Source organism: Sapajus apella, unplaced genomic scaffold (genome assembly GCF_009761245.1).
Source record: "Sapajus apella isolate SASKATOON/1434 unplaced genomic scaffold, GSC_monkey_1.0 scaffold29, whole genome shotgun sequence".
NCBI lineage: Eukaryota > Metazoa > Chordata > Mammalia > Primates > Cebidae > Sapajus > Sapajus apella.
The window spans coordinates 10,258,251-10,278,232 of NW_022436969.1; the positions used below are offsets into that span (position 1 = coordinate 10,258,251).

General features: G+C 41.1%; 1 protein-coding gene and 1 pseudogene across 4 annotated transcripts in view; both read right to left on the reverse strand.

Annotated features, from left to right (window-relative positions):
• Window positions 1-19,982, reverse strand: part of GREB1L (GREB1 like retinoic acid receptor coactivator) — a 316,301-nt gene that overhangs the window by 65,382 nt on the left and 230,937 nt on the right. For all 4 annotated transcript variants that reach the window (XR_004273436.1, XM_032293228.1, XM_032293226.1 and 1 more), the window contains 4 exons: window positions 18,164-18,490; window positions 16,851-16,979; window positions 15,754-15,888; window positions 13,334-13,531 (listed from right to left, as the gene is read on the reverse strand). Coding sequence is in view for 3 of the 4 variants with exons in the window: in XM_032293228.1 (XP_032149119.1) it covers window positions 13,334-13,531; window positions 15,754-15,888; window positions 16,851-16,979; window positions 18,164-18,490 (789 nt within the window). In the remaining variant the exon portion in view is untranslated. The remainder of the gene's footprint in view (window positions 1-13,333; window positions 13,532-15,753; window positions 15,889-16,850; window positions 16,980-18,163; window positions 18,491-19,982) is intronic.
• On the reverse strand, window positions 1,759-5,590 carry LOC116561455 (annotated as a pseudogene).

Sequence of the window (19,982 nt, forward strand, 5' to 3'; positions counted from 1 at the left end):
GGGATCACAGGCACACACCACTACCACCTGGCTAATTTTCATATTTTTAGTAGACACGGGGTTTCACCATGTTGGCCAGGGTGGTCTTGAACTCCTGACCTCAAATGATCCACTCTCCTCAGCCTACAAAGTGCTGGGATTACAGGTATGAGCCACTGCACCTGGCCAGTCACAAACATTTATACCCAGTTTCTTCTAAGAATTTGGTAGTTTTAGCTCTTACATTTATTAGGTCTTTGATCCATTTTGAGTATTTTTTTTGTATATGAGGTAGAAGTCAAATTTCACTCTTTTGCTTGTAGATATTCAGTTGTCCCAGCACCATTTGTTGACAAAACTATTCTTTCTCTGTTAAATTGTCTGGCACCCTGGTCAAAACTGAATTGACTGTAAAGAGGAGGTTTATTTCTGGAATCTCAATACCATCTTGTTTATATGTTTTTCCTTTTGTCATCACCACACTGTCTTGAGTACAGTAGCTTATATAGTTTACTGTAGCTTAAAATGGGGAAATGAGAGTCCTCCAACTTTATTGTTTTCAATATTGTTTTGAGTATTCTGGGCCCCTCACATTTCCACATGAATTTTAGGATCAGCTTGTAAATTTCTGCAAAGAAGCCAGGTGAGATTTTGGTAGGGGATGCACTGACTCTGTAGAGCAATTTGGGGGAATATGGTCATCTTAAAAATATTAATAAATCTTCAAATTTATGAATATAAGTGTCTTTTCATTTATTTAGGCCTTCTTTAATTTCTTTCAGCAGTGTTTCATTATTTCAGAGCATAAGCTTTGTACTACTTTGTCAAATTCATTCCTATGTATTATATTCTTGTAATTGAAATTTTCTTAATTTTATTTGCAGATCCCTTGCACTATTTTTGTAACTTTTCGTATGTCTAAAATTATTTTAAAATAAAAAATTTTTAAGAAGGCATGACCATACCAAATATTTACTGAGGCACACACTTTGCAGGGGGGAGTGTAAATATAATCACTTTGGAAAAAATTTAGCACTCTTTGATAAAGTTTAAAATGTTGATAACCTGTGTTCCAACAATTTTATTCCCAGGGAAGCTCTTATATGTGTACAAGCACTGTTTGAAGGAATAAAAAAACTAAAAACATTACAAATGTTTATCAGTAGTAGAATTATGTTTTTTAAAAGATATGTGATGTATTTTTTTTTTTAAGACAAAGTTTTGCTCTTGTTGCCTAGGCTGAAGTACAATGGTGCGATCTCAGCTCACCGCAACCCCTGCCTTCTGGGTTCAAGCAATTCTCCTGCCTCAGCCTCCCGAGTAGCTGGGATTATAGGCATGCACCGCCATGCCAAGCTAATTTTGTATTTTTAGTAGAGATAGGGTTTCTCCATGTTGGTCAGGCTGGTCTCGAACTCCCGACCTCAGGTGATCCACTGGCCTCGGCCTCCCAAAGTGCTGGGATTACAGGCGTGAGCCACTGCACCCCGCTGATATGTGATATATTTATATAGAAGAATACTAGGGCTGGGTGCAGCCTGTAATCCCAGCACTCTGGGAGCCCGCGGCAGATGGATCACAAGGTCAGGAGTTCGAGACCAGCCTGACCAACATGGTGAAACCTCTCTACTAAAAATACAAAAATTAGCCAGGCGTGATGGCGCACACCTGTAATGCCAGCTACTCAGAGGCTAAGGCAGGAGAATCGCTTGAACCCGGGAGGCGGAGTTTGCAGTGAGCTGATATCATGCCACTGCACTCCAGCTTGGGCAACAGAGTGAGACTCTGTCTCAAAAAAACAGAATACTACTAAAAATTCAGTGAAATGAATGAATTATAGCTACAAACAACAGCAGGATCAACTTTGGGAATTTAACATTGAGCATAAAAAATTAAATCACAGGAGAATACGTAGAACGTAGTTCTACTTAGGTTTAAAGTATATGAAATTAAGCATATATTGTTTAGGAGTTAAGGCATTACAGTAAAACTATAAGTAAAAGCAAGGGAGTGATACACAAAATTCAGTGTAATGGTTACTTTTGAAAAGAAAGGGACATTAGCATCAGGGAGGGGCACCAGGAAGAGTCTTCTGTGTTCCTTATTTTGGTGGGTAATGAGTGCTCTCATTCCATTGTGATTTTTAAATATCCTTTATAAATTTGATCTATTCAATAATTAAAACTTCTTAAAAAGGGGGAATGCAAAGTACCTATCCATGTTTTAGAAACTATTTGAAGACAATAACTCTACAGAACTCCATCTGACAGATACATCATCAATGAACAGCAGCTATTTTAACTTCACATTCTATTTTGACTACTCCAGAAATGGAAAGACAAGTGCCATAAATACCTGTATACTCTTCAATTAAATGAATCAGTTGTTAATATTTTGTAAATTTGCTTTTTCTTTGTTACCTTTTATTTATTGTTGTGCTTTTGCTAAATAATTTAGAAATAAGTAACATATATCATAATACTTTACCCTTAAATCCTTTAATATGCTCTTCCTAAGAGCAAAGACATTCTACCATGTAAGTACAATATCATTATTACATCTACAGAACTTAACCAACGTCAGTATAATATTCTTTAATACACAGCCCATATTTGAGTTACATAAGTAATTGTCCCAGAGCTGTGTTTTGATTTTTAAAATTTTAGTCGAGTATCCAATTAAGAATTAAGCATGAATATCGTGGAGGTCATGGAGTGCTTTGGGTCCAGGAATGGCAAGACCAGAAAGAAGATCATCACTGCTGACTGTGGACAACTTTAATAGGTTTGACTTCTGCTTTATCTTAACCACCAGACCATTCCTTCTGTAGCTCAGAAGAGCACCCCTCCACCCCGTTTGCTCACAGTATTCTAGAATCTGTGCTGTCATTGCAGTTCCCTTTGGGTTCCATGTTTTCATGTTTTCCTGGTTCTCTTCCATGCCTAGCTAGATTGCAGAGTTAAGTTTCTGATTATGAAATAAAAACTAAATAACAACAACAAAAAAGAATTAAGCATGGGTTTGGGGGCTGAGGAGATTAGGTTTGTTAAAGGATACAAAATTTCAGTTAGACAGGAGGAGAAGTTCAGGGAATTGATTGTACAACATGGTAATTATAATCAATAATGTATTTTATACTTGAAAATTGCTATGAGAGATTTTAAATGTTCTTCACTACAAACAAATAGTAAGTATGTGAGGTAATGGATACGTTCATTAGCTTGGCTTAGCTATTCCATAATGTTTACTTAACACTTCATGTTGTATATCAAAGATATATACAATCTTTGTCAATTAAAAAATAAATAAGAGTTAAGTATTATACTTGGTTGTCATGTCTCGTTATTCTCCATATTTAAAACAACCAAACAGCCTCCCTGCCTTTTCTTTCACCTTTTTTTATTTTTAATCTTTCATGTCTTTTTTTTTTTTTTTTAATCTCTGAACTTTTTATTGGCCTACTGCTCCCCAAAGGGTACCCTGCTTCTGTTGGCTTCATGTCTCAGAACTTTGGTGTTGGTTTCAGACACCACTTTGCCATTCACTATCCGGCGGGTGGTGGTCTTTTGAATGGTTTGCATGGAGCTGCTGCTGTCCAGGACATCCCCAAGACTGAAGTCCTCGCCATCTTCCAGCAGGCAGTGGTAGGTGACAATCTCAGCCTCCAGCTTGACCTTGATGTTCCTGGGCCTGGCGCTGTCCCCCTGCCCGGGTCTCTGCCAGCTCTGACTCCAGGTGCAGCAGGATCCCATTGAGCACTCCATCTGCAGGGCGTAGTGGGCCTCCTTCTCCCTCAGGCTCTTCTCCATGCTGGCCTTCAGATTTCTCATGGACTCCATGTCGATCTCCAAGGATTGGATTGTACATCTCAGCTCCATGAGCATCATCTCAGCAGCTCCAACCTTGGCGGACTGCATGGTGACCACTGTGGTGCTCTCCTCAATCTGCTGAGACCAGTACTTGTCCAGCTCCTCTCAGTTCTTCCAAGCCAGCTGGTCATACTGGGCATGGATGTCTGCCATGATCTTGGCGAGGTCCTGAGATTCGAGGCATCTACCTCCACGGTCAGCCCAGAGCTGGCAATCTGGGCTTGTAGGCCTTTCACTTCTTCTTCATGGTTCTTCTTCATGAAGGGCAGCTCCTCCTTGAGGGACTCTATCTCTGTCTCCAGCTGCAGCTGAGTGACGTTGGTTTCATCAATGACCTTGCGGAGCCCATGGATGTCACTCTCAACAAACTGGCACATGGCTGGCTCTGTCTCATACCTGACTCTGGAGTTATCAACAGCTAGATGGGCATTGTCAATGAGCAGAATGATGTGGGCATTGTCCATGGTATTTGTGAAGATCTGAGCCCTCAGGTCCTCGATGGTCTTGAAGTAATGGCCCCAGTGTCTGACCTGGGGTCCCTTCTTCTCCAGGTGCTCCCGGATTCTGCTCTCTACCTTCCAGTTCTTGGTCTCCAGGCTCCTCACTCTGTCCAGGTAGGAGGCCAGGCAGTCGTTCAGGCTTTGCATGGTCTCCTTCTCGTTCTGGATGCCTCCCATTCCTGCCAGACCCCCGGCCATCCCCGTAACCAGGTCCCCAGACCCCATGCTGCCCCTGAAGCTGGTGGAGCAGGACACGGATATTTGGGAACCAGAACCCCTGGTGCCAGCATAGATGCTGGCCACGCTACTGAACAGCAGGGTACTGTAGCTGGGTGCCTGGACAGAACCCAGGGACCAGTAGTTGGTGGAGAAGGTGGAGCAAGTGGTGAAGCTCATGCTGTGCGGGGAGGGGTGCGAGAGGACAAGACTCAGGCTTTGCTGACGACCAACATTATTATTTTTTAAAATTCAAGCTAATTGTTTTATAGAATGCCACACCATCTGGATCTGTCTGGAAGCTTCCTTGTGATCAGACTCAGATTAAACAGTTTGGCAATTATACCTCATAGGTGACACTGTGTACTTCTTTGCAAATAATGTCAATTTGTCCCACGGGAGATGCCAAATTTTGATTACTTGGTTATGGCAGTGTCTACTGCCAGATCTCTCCATTGTAGAGATAACTTTCCCTCTTTGTTAGCTTTTAATCCATGGAATGATACTTTGAGACTTTGTGAATATTTGTTCCCTAATGACATTTTATTCAATGGCTTTAGTATCCATCTTCATCAGGATCAACAATTACACACTGGTACTACAAAGTGGAGATTTTCTAATTCTATCATTTTTCCTACATTTATTGACTGGTACTCTTCTGGAGAGAAGGCATTCCCCTAACCTCTCACTTCTCCTGCCCTTTTTATTTTTTAGTATTGCTCTGGGCTCATAGGTTTTAAAAAAAAATTCAATAGGTTGCAATCCATTGCTATCCTTACTTGTGATGCTCAAAATTTCCAAATTTGGCCATAAAATCCCCTCAAGCAAGGTGCTATGTCCTTTTGGCATGCTCCAATGAATCTTTGTACTTTCTCACTTTCTGACACAACAAAATATTCCAGAAATGTTTCTACTTCAGAGCTGGGACAGTGGGGAATGGTGTTAAGAAGTCCAAACCTAAATGTTCCATGTGCTCACAGACACTAGGATGTCACTGTTTTTCAGGGCTGGGCGTGATGGCTCATGCCTATAATCCAAGCACTATCAGAGGCCATGGTGGGCAGATCACTTGAGTCTAGGAGTTTGAGACCAGCCTGAGCAACATGATGAGATCTTGTCTCTAAAAAAAAAATTAGATAAGGTGGCATGCACCTGTAATCCCAATTACTTGGGAGGTTGAGGTGGGAGGATAACCTAAGCCTGGGAGTTTGAGGCTAGAGTAAGGCATGATCATGCCACTACACTCCAACCTGGGCAACAGAGTGAGACCATATCTCAAAAAGACCTTTTGGTGGACAGGAGTATTTTTTTTTTTTTTCAAATTATGACTTCATCCTTTTATCTCAAGTTTAAACCTAAAATGAATATTCCTTACTTTCCCATTTCACATTTGAAGTTCTCATCTTTCATGTAAGAACTGTTTTTCAACATTAAAGTATTTACCTATCTGCTCTCTCCTATGATATATACAAAATAATTTTAAAATTATCAGTAATACTCCCAATAACAAACATTCTAATTAAAATTCAGTATTTCTTTGCAATCTTTTCCCCATAGGATATGCCACACTGACAATGTACAGTAAGAAAACTGTTAACAAAATAACTTGAATTAATTCTTTTTGCTGTATGGTTAATGTTAACAATGTGATACGCAGTTCGGTTCCTTCACTTCTGTTTGTATTAAATTTTAAGTTTGCTTTTCCCCATTATTTTATTTTTGAATATATAAATCATTCTCAAGGCTCAAAAATCAAAATTACATAAAAAGTTATAGTCATTCCATACCTACCTCTTCCATCCCATATAGATAAACTTTTTCTTTTCTTTTTTTTTCTTTTTTTTGAGACACAGTCTCACTTTGTCACCAGACTGGAGTGCAGTAGCACGATCTCGGCTCACTGCAATCTCCGCCTCCTGGGTTCAAGCGATTCCCCTGCTTCAGCTCCCCAAGTAGCTGGGACTACAGGTGCACACCACCATGCCTGGCTACTCTTTTGTATTTTAGTAGAGCTGGGGTTTCACCATGTTGGCCAGGAATGTGTTGATCTCCTGACCTCGTGATCCACCTGCCTCGGCCTCCCAAAGTGCTGGGATTACAGGTGTGAGCCACCAAGCCCAGCAACAGATAAACTTTTTCATTAGGCCAGGTGCAGTGGCTCACACCTGTAATCTCAGTACTTTGGGAGGCCAAGGTGGGTGGATCACCTAAGGTCAGGAGTTTGAGACCAGCCTTGCCAACATGGTGAAACTCCGTCTCTACCAAAAATACAAAAATTAGCTGGGTGTGGTGGCATGTACCCTTAATCCCAGCTACTTGGGAGGCTGAGAGACAGGAGGATTGCTTGAACCTGGGAGGCAGAGGTTGCAGTGAGCCAAGATCATGCCACTGCACCCCAGCCTGGGCAACAGAACAAGACTCCATCTCAAAAACAAAAACAAACAACAAACAAAAAAAAACATAAACCTTTTCATTAGCTTCTGACTTAGATTTCATGCTTTGTTTTTCAAAAATAAGCAGAGGCAAGAAATCTGAAAAATGTCAGAAGTGATGAGAAATGGCCAGTCTAAGAAAGGTCATTTCTGTTCTGTTTCCTTACTAATTTATCACAGTTCTATGGAATTAAACAAGTTTATTTTCCAATGAATCATAAGCAAATTGTCACATCTTGCCAACTCCACAATAAAATATCAGCAAGGTACACCTGCAGCACTGATGGTGGTACTAAGAGACCCAGGGCCTTGGCTAACTAAATATTAAATCTTACTTTTGACATGAGTGGGAATGTAGGAGCACCAATAACTCATCTTCCTTCGTGACATTTTGCAACTCATTGAGTTCTAGAACAGAGCCAGCGGTGGTTGGGAGTCACCGTGTTCCCTAAAGTTTTAGATTAATAACCTTTTAGGGAACACATTAACTAATGCCTCTTACTCTTGGCTAAAGTAGATTTCTGGAACATGGATTTTAATGACTAAATTTGTTTTTGCCAGAGGGCTACCAAAACTTAAATATTATTTCTGTGCCTTCCTTTCAAAATAGATTTGAACTTAAAATTCAATGCAACAAAATGTTGAATATTTGTTCAGCAAATATTTATCATGTATCTGCTATGCCATAGACAAGATAAGCATGTTCCAGCCCTGGCTGGAAAGTAAATATTCATTTTACTTTATGGCTGAAGAGAAAGACCATTAATAAACACGTAGCTATAACACACAGTGTGTCGAGTACCCGGCCTAGAGGCAGTAAATTATCACCTGAAGTTTTTGTTTGTTTTCTCCTTTGGGTGGGGTAGCATGGTAAGTTGCTAAGAGAGAAGGATGAGGAATGAAGTCTGGGGTTTGAGGAGTGAAATGGAGTCCATGATAGCCACTGTGGAGAATGGGAGAGAGAACCAACTAAAGAACCAAAAAAAAGCTGGGCACAGTGGCCGCCTGTAATCTCAGCACTTTGGAAGGCAGAGGTAGGTAGATCACCTGAGGTCAGGAGTTCGAGACCAGCCTGGCCAACATGGTGAAACCTCGTCCCTACTAAAAATACAAAAATTAGGCTGGCTGCAGTGGCTCACACCTATAAACCCAGCACTTTGGGAGGCTGAGGTGGGTGGATCACCTGAGGTCAGGAGTTGGAGACCAGACTGATCAACATGGTGAAACCCCAACTCTACTAAAAATACAAAAAAATTAGCTGGGTATGGTGGTGCATGCTGTAATCCCAGCTACTTGGGAAGCTGAGGCAGGAGAGTCGCTTGAACCACAGAGGTAGAGGTTGCAGTGAGCCAAGATTGTGCCACTGTACTCCAGCCTGGGCCACAAGGGCGAAACTCAGTCTCACACACACACACACAAAGAACCAAAAAGAATTTAGTATAGCACCAACTGGAAAGGTCGATCTCTTCCCCACACAGTGAGAACATGTTGAATATGCTGCAAAGGAGACTGTGGCCTGAAATTGGGAACATCTGAATGAGTGACTCTAGGATTAGACAGGGTCCAGGATATGACGAGGGGGCAGTGTCTGTGTCTGTGGCTGTGGCTATAGTGGGGCAGGGGTACATGTGCCTGAGGGTAAGAATGGAAGGTACTGAGAGCTGGGCACTGGCTGAGCCATCCTCTGGATAGCAAGGCATGTGCTGAGTTATGCTTGCACAGAGGAATCTCTTGTGTTTCCTCTACCCCAGGACAGAGTAGTTTCCCAGTACATTCTTTCCGAGCACCTGTTCCCTGTGTCTTAGTCACTGAACCAAAAATACTGTTTCTTTTTCTGTTGAAATTTTAGGTGACCAACAAGGGAGTATAAGGTTGGTGAAGGCCAAGAAAATTTGTCTTTATTTTTTTATTAAAAAAAATTTTTTTTGTTATTTAAAAAATCTTTTAATGTATTTTCTTATTTTAATTGTTTACAGAAGAAAGCTCTGCAACAAGAAAATCTGTTTTTAGAAAGTGAGAATGCCGGCCATGCGTGGCGGCTGTAATCTCAGTACTTTGGGAAGCTGAGGTGGGCAGATCACCTGAAGTCAGGAGTTCAAGACCAGCCTGGCCAACATGGTGAAACCCCGCCTCTAACTAAAAGTACAAAAATTAGCCAGGCATGGTGATGGGCACCTGTAATCCCAGCTACTCGGGAGACTGAGGCAGGAGCATTGCTTAAACCTGGGAGGCAGAGGTTGCAGTGAGCTGAGATGGCACCACTACACTTCAGTATGGGCAACAAGAGCGAAACTCCAACAAGAGTGAAACTCCGTCTCAAAAAAAAAAAAAAAAAAAAAAGAAAGAAAGAAAGTGAGAATGCCTTCCTCTATCTCTTCACTTCCCTTGCAATGTCTACTGCTGCCTTATGTCCATTTGAATAATCTATATATCAGCAGACAAATACATCTCTCTGGCTTTTTTATAATCATGCATGTGTTAAAGTAACAGATTTGTCATTCCCCTGACATGACAACACTTCCTTGTCTGGGTACCTCCAGATTCACTCCCATTTGCTGGGGTTTCAACCAACACCATTTTACAGGCAAGGAGGATAAAAATGAACAGTCACTTCCTGTACTTCTCCCTCCCGCCTTGAACTGAAAATGGCTTGCATTTGGATTGCACAAATATGCTAGTATTCCCATTCATAAAATATGGGGTCTTCTGAATTAGAAGAATTATGCTACAACTTCAGATTTCTAAAAAATGACACTAAAACAAAAACATGTCCTATAGTCTAAAAATGCTCCTTCTCCACTGATCGCTCCAGCAGTTACAAGCTTACACTTGGCAAACTTAAAAGATGTTAAACCCACTTCACTTCTTTTTTTTTAACCTACAATTTTTTTCTATAATACTTTGTTTTATTTTCCTTTTCCTCCTCCCTCCCTTCTTTTCTTCATCAGAATTTGAGCTGAGGTTTCAAATGCTTCACTTTAGTGCTGTGTCTGCAACAACGTGATGTTTGCTATTTTCATCCTTTTACTTTCAGCCATGCAGGCACTGCCAAGGATGTGCCCTTTCTGTATACCCTGGCAGCTCTTCCCTGCCTGGTGCTTTTCCTGGCAGGCTCTGCTGGAATGCTTTCTTTAGTAAAGGAGGTAAATGGAACCAGGACGCAGAGACCACAGACACTGTTTCTCCTTCTGCCCATCTCTTTCTCCTTCTCACCCTCCATTCAAATATTACTTGAGCACCTGCTGGTGCCAGGCCCAGGAGAGGCATGAAACGAGGCACTAGGCATGCAACAATATAAAAACTGTCCTTGCTCTCAAGGTACTATCCTCTGTGACCTCAGGCAAACTAAACTCTTCTCAATTCACATGATAACATATTAGGAAACTAAGTCAGATGATTTCTTAAAAACTTTCTGTTTAATAGCTGTGATTTTTAAGTTATTTTAATGGATAATCTCCTGTTATTTACTCTACCCTGAACAATTTCTCCTTGCATTTAACATGCTTCTAGTCCTTTCTCTTCTATCAATTGGTATGTTTCAAGAATATGAAGGTATTTAAATATCAAAGCAAATACTTTTTTTGTAATTATGATGTGAAGTCCTATAAATTCATTAAGAATGATGCTCACAAAAGCTGTTCATGACATGGAAAAAGATACACACTGTAATGCCAAGTGAAAAAAACAGAGGCAGGGAAGAGAGGTGGAACACTAGGCATTATTTGTTGATGCCAACATTTTAATAGTAGTTACCCTTAAATGGTAGGATTATAAATGTTTAAATGTTTCTACTTTAATTTTTCAAAATAAGGCATACCATAATCATTTTTATAACAAAATAAGTAAAGTTATATTTAAATATACAGAAGTGATTGTTTTTGCAGCAAAAATTTCAGTGTGTATGCCAAAGCCAGATGTGAATAATTTTAAAAATATGCTTTGTTTTGAGTTTGACAAACCTGTCTATTACATTGATTTTTTTCTGGCTTCTAAGCTTATATAATTGGTCACATTCTGGACCTTTTTGAGAGATGAAAATCTTAAAATATTCACTTTAGAAAAATCTGAGGGCACTGAGAAGAGAAAGGAAAGGACTTGTACAATTTCTTCATCTGTCAAAAATGCAAGGCTTTATTTAGGAGCTGCATTTATTAGGAAAGGTGAAAGTGTGGGTCACTGAGAGGTTATTTCAGGAAAAGGCTCTGCAGATGATTTCATCACTTCAAACAGGTGCCAAGATATGTTTGCTCAAGCACAATTTGGGATATCAGATCACAAACTCAGGAAGGCCACAAATGCCAACTGGTACAAGTAAAATACCTAAAAGACAAGACACTTCCTCCATGTTATGAAAGGTAAAAAAAAATCCATGTGAAATAACAAAAAATCTGGCTACCACTTGGTGTGACTGACACCCATCCACTCCCCATATTGGAGAAGGGGCAGGAAAAATAAATGTAGAAACAGCCAGTAGCTGAGAGAGAGAACTACTTTGGTTTCTGGGGAAGCTGTGAGAGAAGGTATTTGACCTTTTCCAGCTCATCACCTACAGGTCAATATTTCCAACAAGTCGTTCTGTAACTTGTCATTCTGAAACTGAGAGACTAAAAAGAAGACTGCACTGTCAACCACGCACTTGCACCTCCAGAAGATGTGGACAAAAGTTCACATGTCAGTCACAGGGGTTAAAGAGATAGAAATAGGGAAAAATGTACTTTCCGTCAGCTCATTTGGCCTTGGGAACTAATGCAAAATTTCTCTTTTTAACTTTTAATTTTAAATTTTTGTAAGTACATAGTAGGAGTACGTATTTATGGAGTATATGAGAAAGTTTGATACAGGCATAGAATGTGTAATAATCACATCAGGGTAAATAGGGTATCCATCCCCTCAAGCATTTATCCTTTGTATAATAAACAATCCAATTATAATACTCTTTTAGTTATTTTAAAATGTACAATCAAGCAAGATTTCTTATTGAGCAATGCTACTCAGAGTGTGGTCATCTGACACTGGCATCCCTAGAAGCTTATTAGAAATGCAGAATCCGGCTGGGTGTCGTGGCTCATGCCTGTAATCCCAGTACTTTGGGAGGCTGAAGCTGGTGGATCACTTGAGATCAGAGTTCGAGACCAGCCTGGCCAATATAGTGAAACCCTGTCTCTACTAAAAATACAAAAATTGCTGGGCATGGTGGCACACACCTGTAATCCCAGCTATTTAAGAGAGGCTGAGGCAAGAGAATTGCTTGAACCAGGGAGGTGGAGGTTGCAGTGAGCCAGGATTGTGCCACTGCACTCCAACTTGGGCGACAGAGAGAGACTCCAACAACAAAAAAAATAAATAAAATAAGATAGGTGCAGTGGCTTATGCCTGTAATCCCAGCACTTTGGGAGGCTGAGGGCCATCCTTGCCTTGAGAAAATTTCTCTTCCTCAATAACTGACCAGATTCTAGTGCTACAGATTACATCATGGATTTAACAGTATCTGGCAAACATAAACATCAATTTACCCTTGACCTTGAGGGAAAAAGGAGAGAGTACTTTGACGGAAAACTTCAGACAAACTCAAAATAACAAAGTGCTTTTTTTTTTTTTTTTTTGAGACAGAGTCTTGCTCTGTTGCCAGGCACTAGGCTGAAGTGCAACAGTGCGATCTCGGCTCACTGCAACCTCCGCCTCCTGGGTTCAAGCAATTCTCCTGCCTTAGCCTCCCCAGTAGCTGGGATTACAGGTGCATGCCATCATGCCCAGCTAATTTATATATTTTTTAGTAGAGATGGGGTTTCACCATGTTGGCCAGGATGGTCTCGATCTCTTGACCTCGTGATCCGCCCACCTTGGCCTCCCAAAGTGCTAGGATTACAGGTATGAGCCACCTCACCTGGCCAACAAAGTGCTTTTATAATTATGATTATTCTTTTTTTTTGAGATGGAGTCTCGCTCTGTCACCCAGGCTGGAGTGCAATGGCATGATCTCAGTTCACTGCAACTTCCGCCTCCAGGGTTCAAGCAATTCTCCTGCCTCAGCCTCCCAAATAGCTAGGATTAGGCATCTACTATCATGCCCAGCTAATTTTTGTATTTTTAGTAGAGACGAGGTTTCATCATGTTGGCCAGGCTAGTGTCAAGCTCCTGACCTCAAGCGATCCACCTGTCTCGGCCTCCCAATGTGCTAGGATTACAGGCATGAGCCACCAAGTCTGACCACTTTTATGATTTTATTACTGAAGAAGGTTTTAAGCAACCTATAAACATTTGGATTATGCAAACGATAGAGGCAGAGGGGATCTGAAGCTGGATCTGGGTGGGCTCCTCTTTGAAAGTTCACTCTTACCTGATTGTCGAATCCGTTGAAGAGTTTGCTGCACCAACACCTCCGACCTGGGGACGATGATGATGAAGTCTACTTTGCTGAAGTGACCAAGGTCCAGGCTCTGGCTGCCACTGTCTGCTATAGCACACACCTGGGATAAGAGTTTTCTGGCAACTGTTAGCTGCGGTTGATAAATTTGGAAGGTTTCGCTATCTAAATCTACAATTTAAAAAGAAGTCATAAAAAAAAAAAAGAAGTCATAAGAACAAGGTTAATTTACTTCCATAATGGCCACTGTGAATCTCTATGAGGACACATACCACACACACGGTAATGTAATGCTATCTCACTAAGAATTCTCACCTGCTATTTGCACTCTCTATTGAGTTTTAATAGATTTGCCTATTTTCCCTGAAACGTGGATGAAAGGATGTGCTCAGGAGTGGACGTGGCAGTTTTGCAAATGTATTATTTTAAAATTGATTGGTTATCTCACAAATGCCTAATTCAACACCCCCTATCCCAACCAGAAGTGGAGGAGACAGACTACACTCTCGGAGCTGGTGCCGGGACTCAGCTACGGAAAAGGAAATGTTTCCAGTTTTCTTTAGGAATATCAGCACAGGCCAGTGCCCTAGCCCCGACCCAGTTCAAGGAAAGAAAGGTTGCTGTAATGATCACGATGCTGAGTTCCTTTGAGCTTTTCTGGATAGCGCTACAGTAAACATTTCCTCTTCAGCAAGTCAGTTGCAACATGGTTGGAAATTCCCTTCCCAGCAACTACATAACATGGGTCATGGAAACACGACTTTCACCTTTTTTCCCACTCGATTCCACTTTGCCAGTGCTGTGACCTGGCAGGTCTAGGTGGTTGTGGCCAGCTCCAGGCTGACGGCTGGACTAACTGAAGACACCTGACTCATGACATAGCCAGCTGGCCACTCAGCAGGTGACATATTACAAAAACATTGCCCAGATACTCTAGCAGGTCAGTAACTTTTTATTGCACGTATATCAAGCAATCTTTCTTAAACGTGCATCGGCATCCACACACACTATGAAACAAGTTTAGTCAGCTAACTAGGTGAGCAGGCAACATCCAATGCTTCTTTAAAGCACTCCTTTTTATCAGGAACCCATGTGGCAGTTTAACTGCAACAGGGCCTAATTAACCCATGCTAATTAATGTTTTCTAAAATCAAATGCAACTGAGGCAAAGACAGTCATCAACATATCCCAGTTATCATGGACACTGACAGCAAGTGGAGATTTATATGTACAGTCTCCCTAGTGGTTAAGAGAACCCACTGGAAAAGCCCAAAGCTGGAACTTTTAGTAGAAGCCCAAATAGTCTTTGTACCACAGACTACTAATCAAAATACATCTGTCTTTTGATATAGGCTGTTATTTCCTTCATTTCACAGATTGGATGGGTGGGGACTAAATATACACATAACTTTGTAGAATTTTACTTAGCAAGTTTTGAAGCTTGAGAAAACATAAATATGTCTTTAAAAAATGTTTTTTAAACAGGGAACCAAGAATGTACTTGGGATGAGAACATTTAAATTCTAAATGTGTTAACAATTCAAAACAGTTAATATAAACACATTTTAGATCATCTGGATGATCACTTTATTACCAAATACCATTGAGAAGTCAAACATTTTATTGCCTGTATTTGCATTTGTTTTTACAACAGAGCTGACTGCCAAGCCATGCTACTTTTATTGCTTGAGACAATCCTAATATATAAATGATGCATTCCTAACAAGTGGGGGCCAAGAGGCTGTCAGCAGCAGCTTATTTGGGTCTGTTTCCCAACTATCCTTTCTCCTATTTTTTCTGTACTGTCCTATGCCATTCCTGTCAATCAGTGAACTGGGGAAGGACTGAAACCCAAATGAATCCAGTCTAACGACCAGGCACCTCATCCCTGACAGTCCCCCTTTGAGCCCCTGAAGCTTGTTGTAGGGCAGATGACATGCTGGTAGTGCTGCTCTGTCTCCCAGGAAAGCCTCACTATCCCTGAGAAAATGTGTATTTTACAGGTCAGAGAGTAAGTGAAGGAGCAGGAGCTGGGGGCCCTGCACTGCCTATAGTCTGACTCTTTCAGACAGTTTTTTGAAATCCTCTGGGCGCAGATGGTGGAGCTAAGGAAGATGCACCAATGTCCTGGAATCTTTCAGAGAAAAAAGAGAGAGTGCTTAAGATAAAGTCTTTGATTTTCATTCCAGAAGATTTTTACTAGGAACAAGGCCTTTGATCCAGGCCACATGGGAAAGCATTTTTAATTTGAACCAGGTTTATCATGTAGACAATCAGGAAAAGGCTGTTGTGGTCTGTGAATTGAAGAATCCTCAAAACCCTCAGAATGACTTAGTTTTTACAATGTCTGTCCTAAGGACTAAATTCCTCCTCTTGGTCTGAGATGACATTACCCAGGTTTTGTGTGGGCATCATAGCAGCAGCCTCCTGAGGTGACACGCATTCATTAACGTCTCCATTGAAAGGGATAACCACACTGTCTCCTCTTCTTTGTTGCATTTTTTCCAACAGCTTGTCTAGGTCATCTCCTGTTACAAAATAAAGTAGTGATAAGAAGGTTTCAAGGAAGAGTATGTTTATTTCGTTTTTATCTGTCTCCGAGTTGGGGAGTCAGGCTGTTCTCAGTAGATTTGTTGGTCTGCCAGCAATTTGTATCAGCATTTACACTTGGCCACCTTTATAGTATAGTGGTATCTCTATAACGAGAGCTACTCTCATTGATATAGTGCTTACAATTTACATGCTTTCACATGTTGTATCTCTTTTGACCTTTCTAATGCTCAAAAGCAAGCAGAATGGAATTAGAAAACTGAGTTCCAGGCTGGATGCAGTGGCTCATGCCTGTAATCCCATTACTTTGCAAGGCCAAGGCACAGGAGGATCGCTTGAGGCCAGGAGCTGGAGTCCAGTTTGGGCAACAAAGGGAGACCCTGTCTGTACAAAAAATTTAAAAATTAGCCAGGGATGGCGGCACATGTCTGTGGTCCCAGCTACTCGGGAGGCTGAGGTGGGAAGATCACTTGAGCCAGTAGAGGGGGGTGGTGTCAAGCAGTAAGCTATGATCACGCCACTGCACTCCAGCCTGGGCGACAGAGCAAGACCCTGTCAAAAAAAAAAAAAAAAAAAAAAAAAGGAAGGAAGGAAGGGAGGGAGGGAAGGAGGAAGGAAAGAAAAGGAAGGAAAGAAAAGAAAGGGAAAGAAGGAACAAATGAACAATCCGAGTTCCAGGGAGAGAGAAATTTGCCCAAAGTCACTCAATAAAGTCATGGCTAAGCTGAGACTTTTGAATCCAGTACCAATGCACCTTCCTCTAGACCCCCTTACTGCTTCCGTGGTGTTAGTGATAAAATACTTAGGATAAACCATTTTAAATGAAAGATCAGCTGGCAGGCATGAGCTTCACACTCATCTCCTTGACAGGTTAAGATTTAAATTCAGAAAATGACACAACCAGGGGCTGGCATTGTTGCCAAATCTCACAACCACTCACCTAATGATGTGGTTTTGAAATGTGATGCCAGGAAACTGACCTTTCCTGTGATAAGTTCATAACTAATTTCTTTCAAAAACTCACTTGTGGTGAGCATGCTCTCTGCCAGAGCTCGGGACTGGTGCGGACCTGCAGAATGGAGAGAAAAGATGACTCATCAACAGAGCAAAGGTTGCTGGAACATTACTTACAATGACAACAATTGGGAACAATCAAAGGATGTCACTATGGGGTCTTGGGTTAAGAAAATTATGACACATCAAAAGGTGTGGACAATTACACAGCATTTGAAGTATCAATTCTAACCCAAGACAGCAAGAGAAATGTTTATAATATGAGACGATCAAGGAAAAAAAAATGATGTACCTTATGTTTGTACCTGAAAACATACACATGTTTGTGTTTAATGACTAAGGAAGGTCCCTGTCCTGCCCAGGGACTGTGGGCAACACCATGGCTGCCCCATGCCAATTGCATAGATGCCCAGGGGTGGAGAACATGGGGAAAAAAAGACTAGGGAAGAGTATGAAAAATCTTATAAAGATTGTGCTTGCATGGTTATAATGAATATTTGCCTTAAAAATATAAACATGTTTTTTACAAATAAAAATGAAAAAATATTAATGTATCACACTAATGAAGCTTTCTGGAAATACATGTAGCACAGAAAGATGGGCAGACAGGTTTTGCCAAAGTGAGGGGGCTTTCTTAGCCTCTCTGCTCAGAAGAGGTGGGAGCCATTCAGTACAGAGAGAAGAGAAGTAAAATGTAATTCAAATGGCTACCCAGGAGGGTGCCTGATAGAAAATCTGTACAGCAGCGGGGAAAAAAATCCTCTCCCACCCCTCAATTTTGTAGTGTACCAACTTTCTGAATCTTTTCTTTAGGATCAATGTTACAATATTAAATAGACTCCTCAGTGAGAAGCAGAATATATGAGCTACGCTTCTGGCAAATTTGATTAACTGGCTTAGGCCACCTGTGGCACTAGCTTTATCACATGCTAGAGTGGTAACATTTCCAAAACCTTTAAAGGACAGCAGTTACATAAGACAGGGGTATCTGTTACTAGGGAGAGCTTTGAAATAATGCTCCCACAACCAGCTGACAGGGGCACCAGCCAAACTGAGGGCTACAAAAACCTCATCTGAGAAGAAAAGGGAAGGTTAAAATTAGGAGGATGAGCCCAAGCTGGAGCAATTATTCAGAGGTTGATTATGTGGATGCCTGAAACACACAATACACATTTTCAAATGGACAAATGATTGAATGAATTGATTAAACAAAAAAAAAAAAACAAAAAAATTACTCACCTAACACTACCACACAAAATTCATTTCCTCTGATTTTCGATGCACAAATTGCCACCACATAATCTGGTAGCCTTTGATAGTGTCTCATTTCACTGAGAGTCCTGAGAGTCTCTGAAATACCCTCCGCCAAAGAGTTCTGGGTCACAATCACATGAACCAAGTCTTGAGATACGCTGGCAATTAATCTAGCAAGCCAGGGGAGTTGTCCTGGTGACACAGGGACACACTGAGCACCTAACTGCAGTGCTCTTTCTCTCAGAGTAAATTCTTGCATAGCTTTCAGCATAATTTGCTCAAATTCTTCCCTGAGAGGTATCTGATCAGGACCTATATTGAAGAGAATTACAACTGCAATTTAAAGAATCACAGGTAGGAGAGACACACACATCCACATGTCATCCTGCAGTCCTCAGCCCTTCATACATACTCCATCCAGAAAATAACCTCTTGTTCTTGGAGTGGTCACAAGTATAGAGTCCCTACTAATCATTTCCTGCTGTGAAATTATTTTTCTTTCTGCCTCAATTTTTTAAAAAACATCAAGCTTCTGTTCTTCTTTATTGTATTCTTGATCTCTTTAAAAGAGAATGTACTAAGAGAAACCATTAATTCTACCATATGCCCTGAGAGCTGGTCCTTGCACATGGTGTATTTCTTGACCTATTAAGCTTGGCATATGGAAATTGTTGAGGCCTAATAAGAAAAGAAGCCAACCTACTGGTGTATAACCAATTTTAAGTTTCATTAAGTTCTCATTTTATTCATAGGCATTTTGAAAAACATTTTAATGTATTGCCTCTACGCCTAATTTTGAGAATACTGTGCATCAGAAAATGAAGTTTAATTATTTTTCACTTCCAAGTTATATTTGAGGCAGCCTCACACTTTTCCCAAATAGAGAATGCTTTCATGATCTAGTTACTCCCCAGCATTCTGGATTGTTAAATATGCCATTTGGCACTCTTCTGCTGCCAGTTAGAGCTAAGCTTATACTGCTGAACTGTGGCTCCTGGAAGCAGGGGGATTTTGTTTCTTATTCTCTTTAGAAACTCAACCAGTCTTAAGAACAAAATAAGCAAGTCAATGTTTGGTATCCAAGTGTCACAAATGAACTAGGATTTCAACATTTAATTTAAATTGAAAGCAGTGAGAGTATAGTTACTCCCTTTATTCAATCATTTCTTTTGCTTTGTGAACCCAAGATTTGAAACTCAGGCTCCCATAAACCAGCTCAGACTCCTCAGCATCTGTGATCTGAGACCAAGCAACAGCCCCAGAACCCAGGGCTAAAAGTCCCTTGAGGAAGAACAAAGGGGTGATCAATTGGACTTCTGCATGAGAAGGAGGCCCCGCAAGTGAGTCAGAACCATTCCTTCCTCTAATAGGGATCTAAGTGGCCTCTCTGGCCCTTCCCATCTTTTCTGGGAAAGTAAGAAAATGAGGTGTTTAGTAATGCTTTTTAGACACGGAAAATTAAATAAAATCTTATACATTATAAAAACAATTTTAGGCCAGGCACGGTGGCTTCTGCCTGTTATCCCATCACTTTGGGAGGCCAAGGTGGGCAGATCACGAGGTCAGGAGCTCGAGACCAGGCTGACCAATGTGGTTAAACCTTGTCTCTTAATAAAAATACAAAAATTAGCCAGGCATGGTGGTGCGCGCCTGTAATCCCAGCTACTCAGGAGGCTGAGGCAAGAGAATTGCTTGAACCTGGGAGCAGAGGTTGCAGTGAGCCAAGATGGCACCACTGCACTCCAGCCTGGGCGACAGAGTGAGACTCCATCTCAGAGAAAAAAAAAAAAAGGCTGGGCACGGT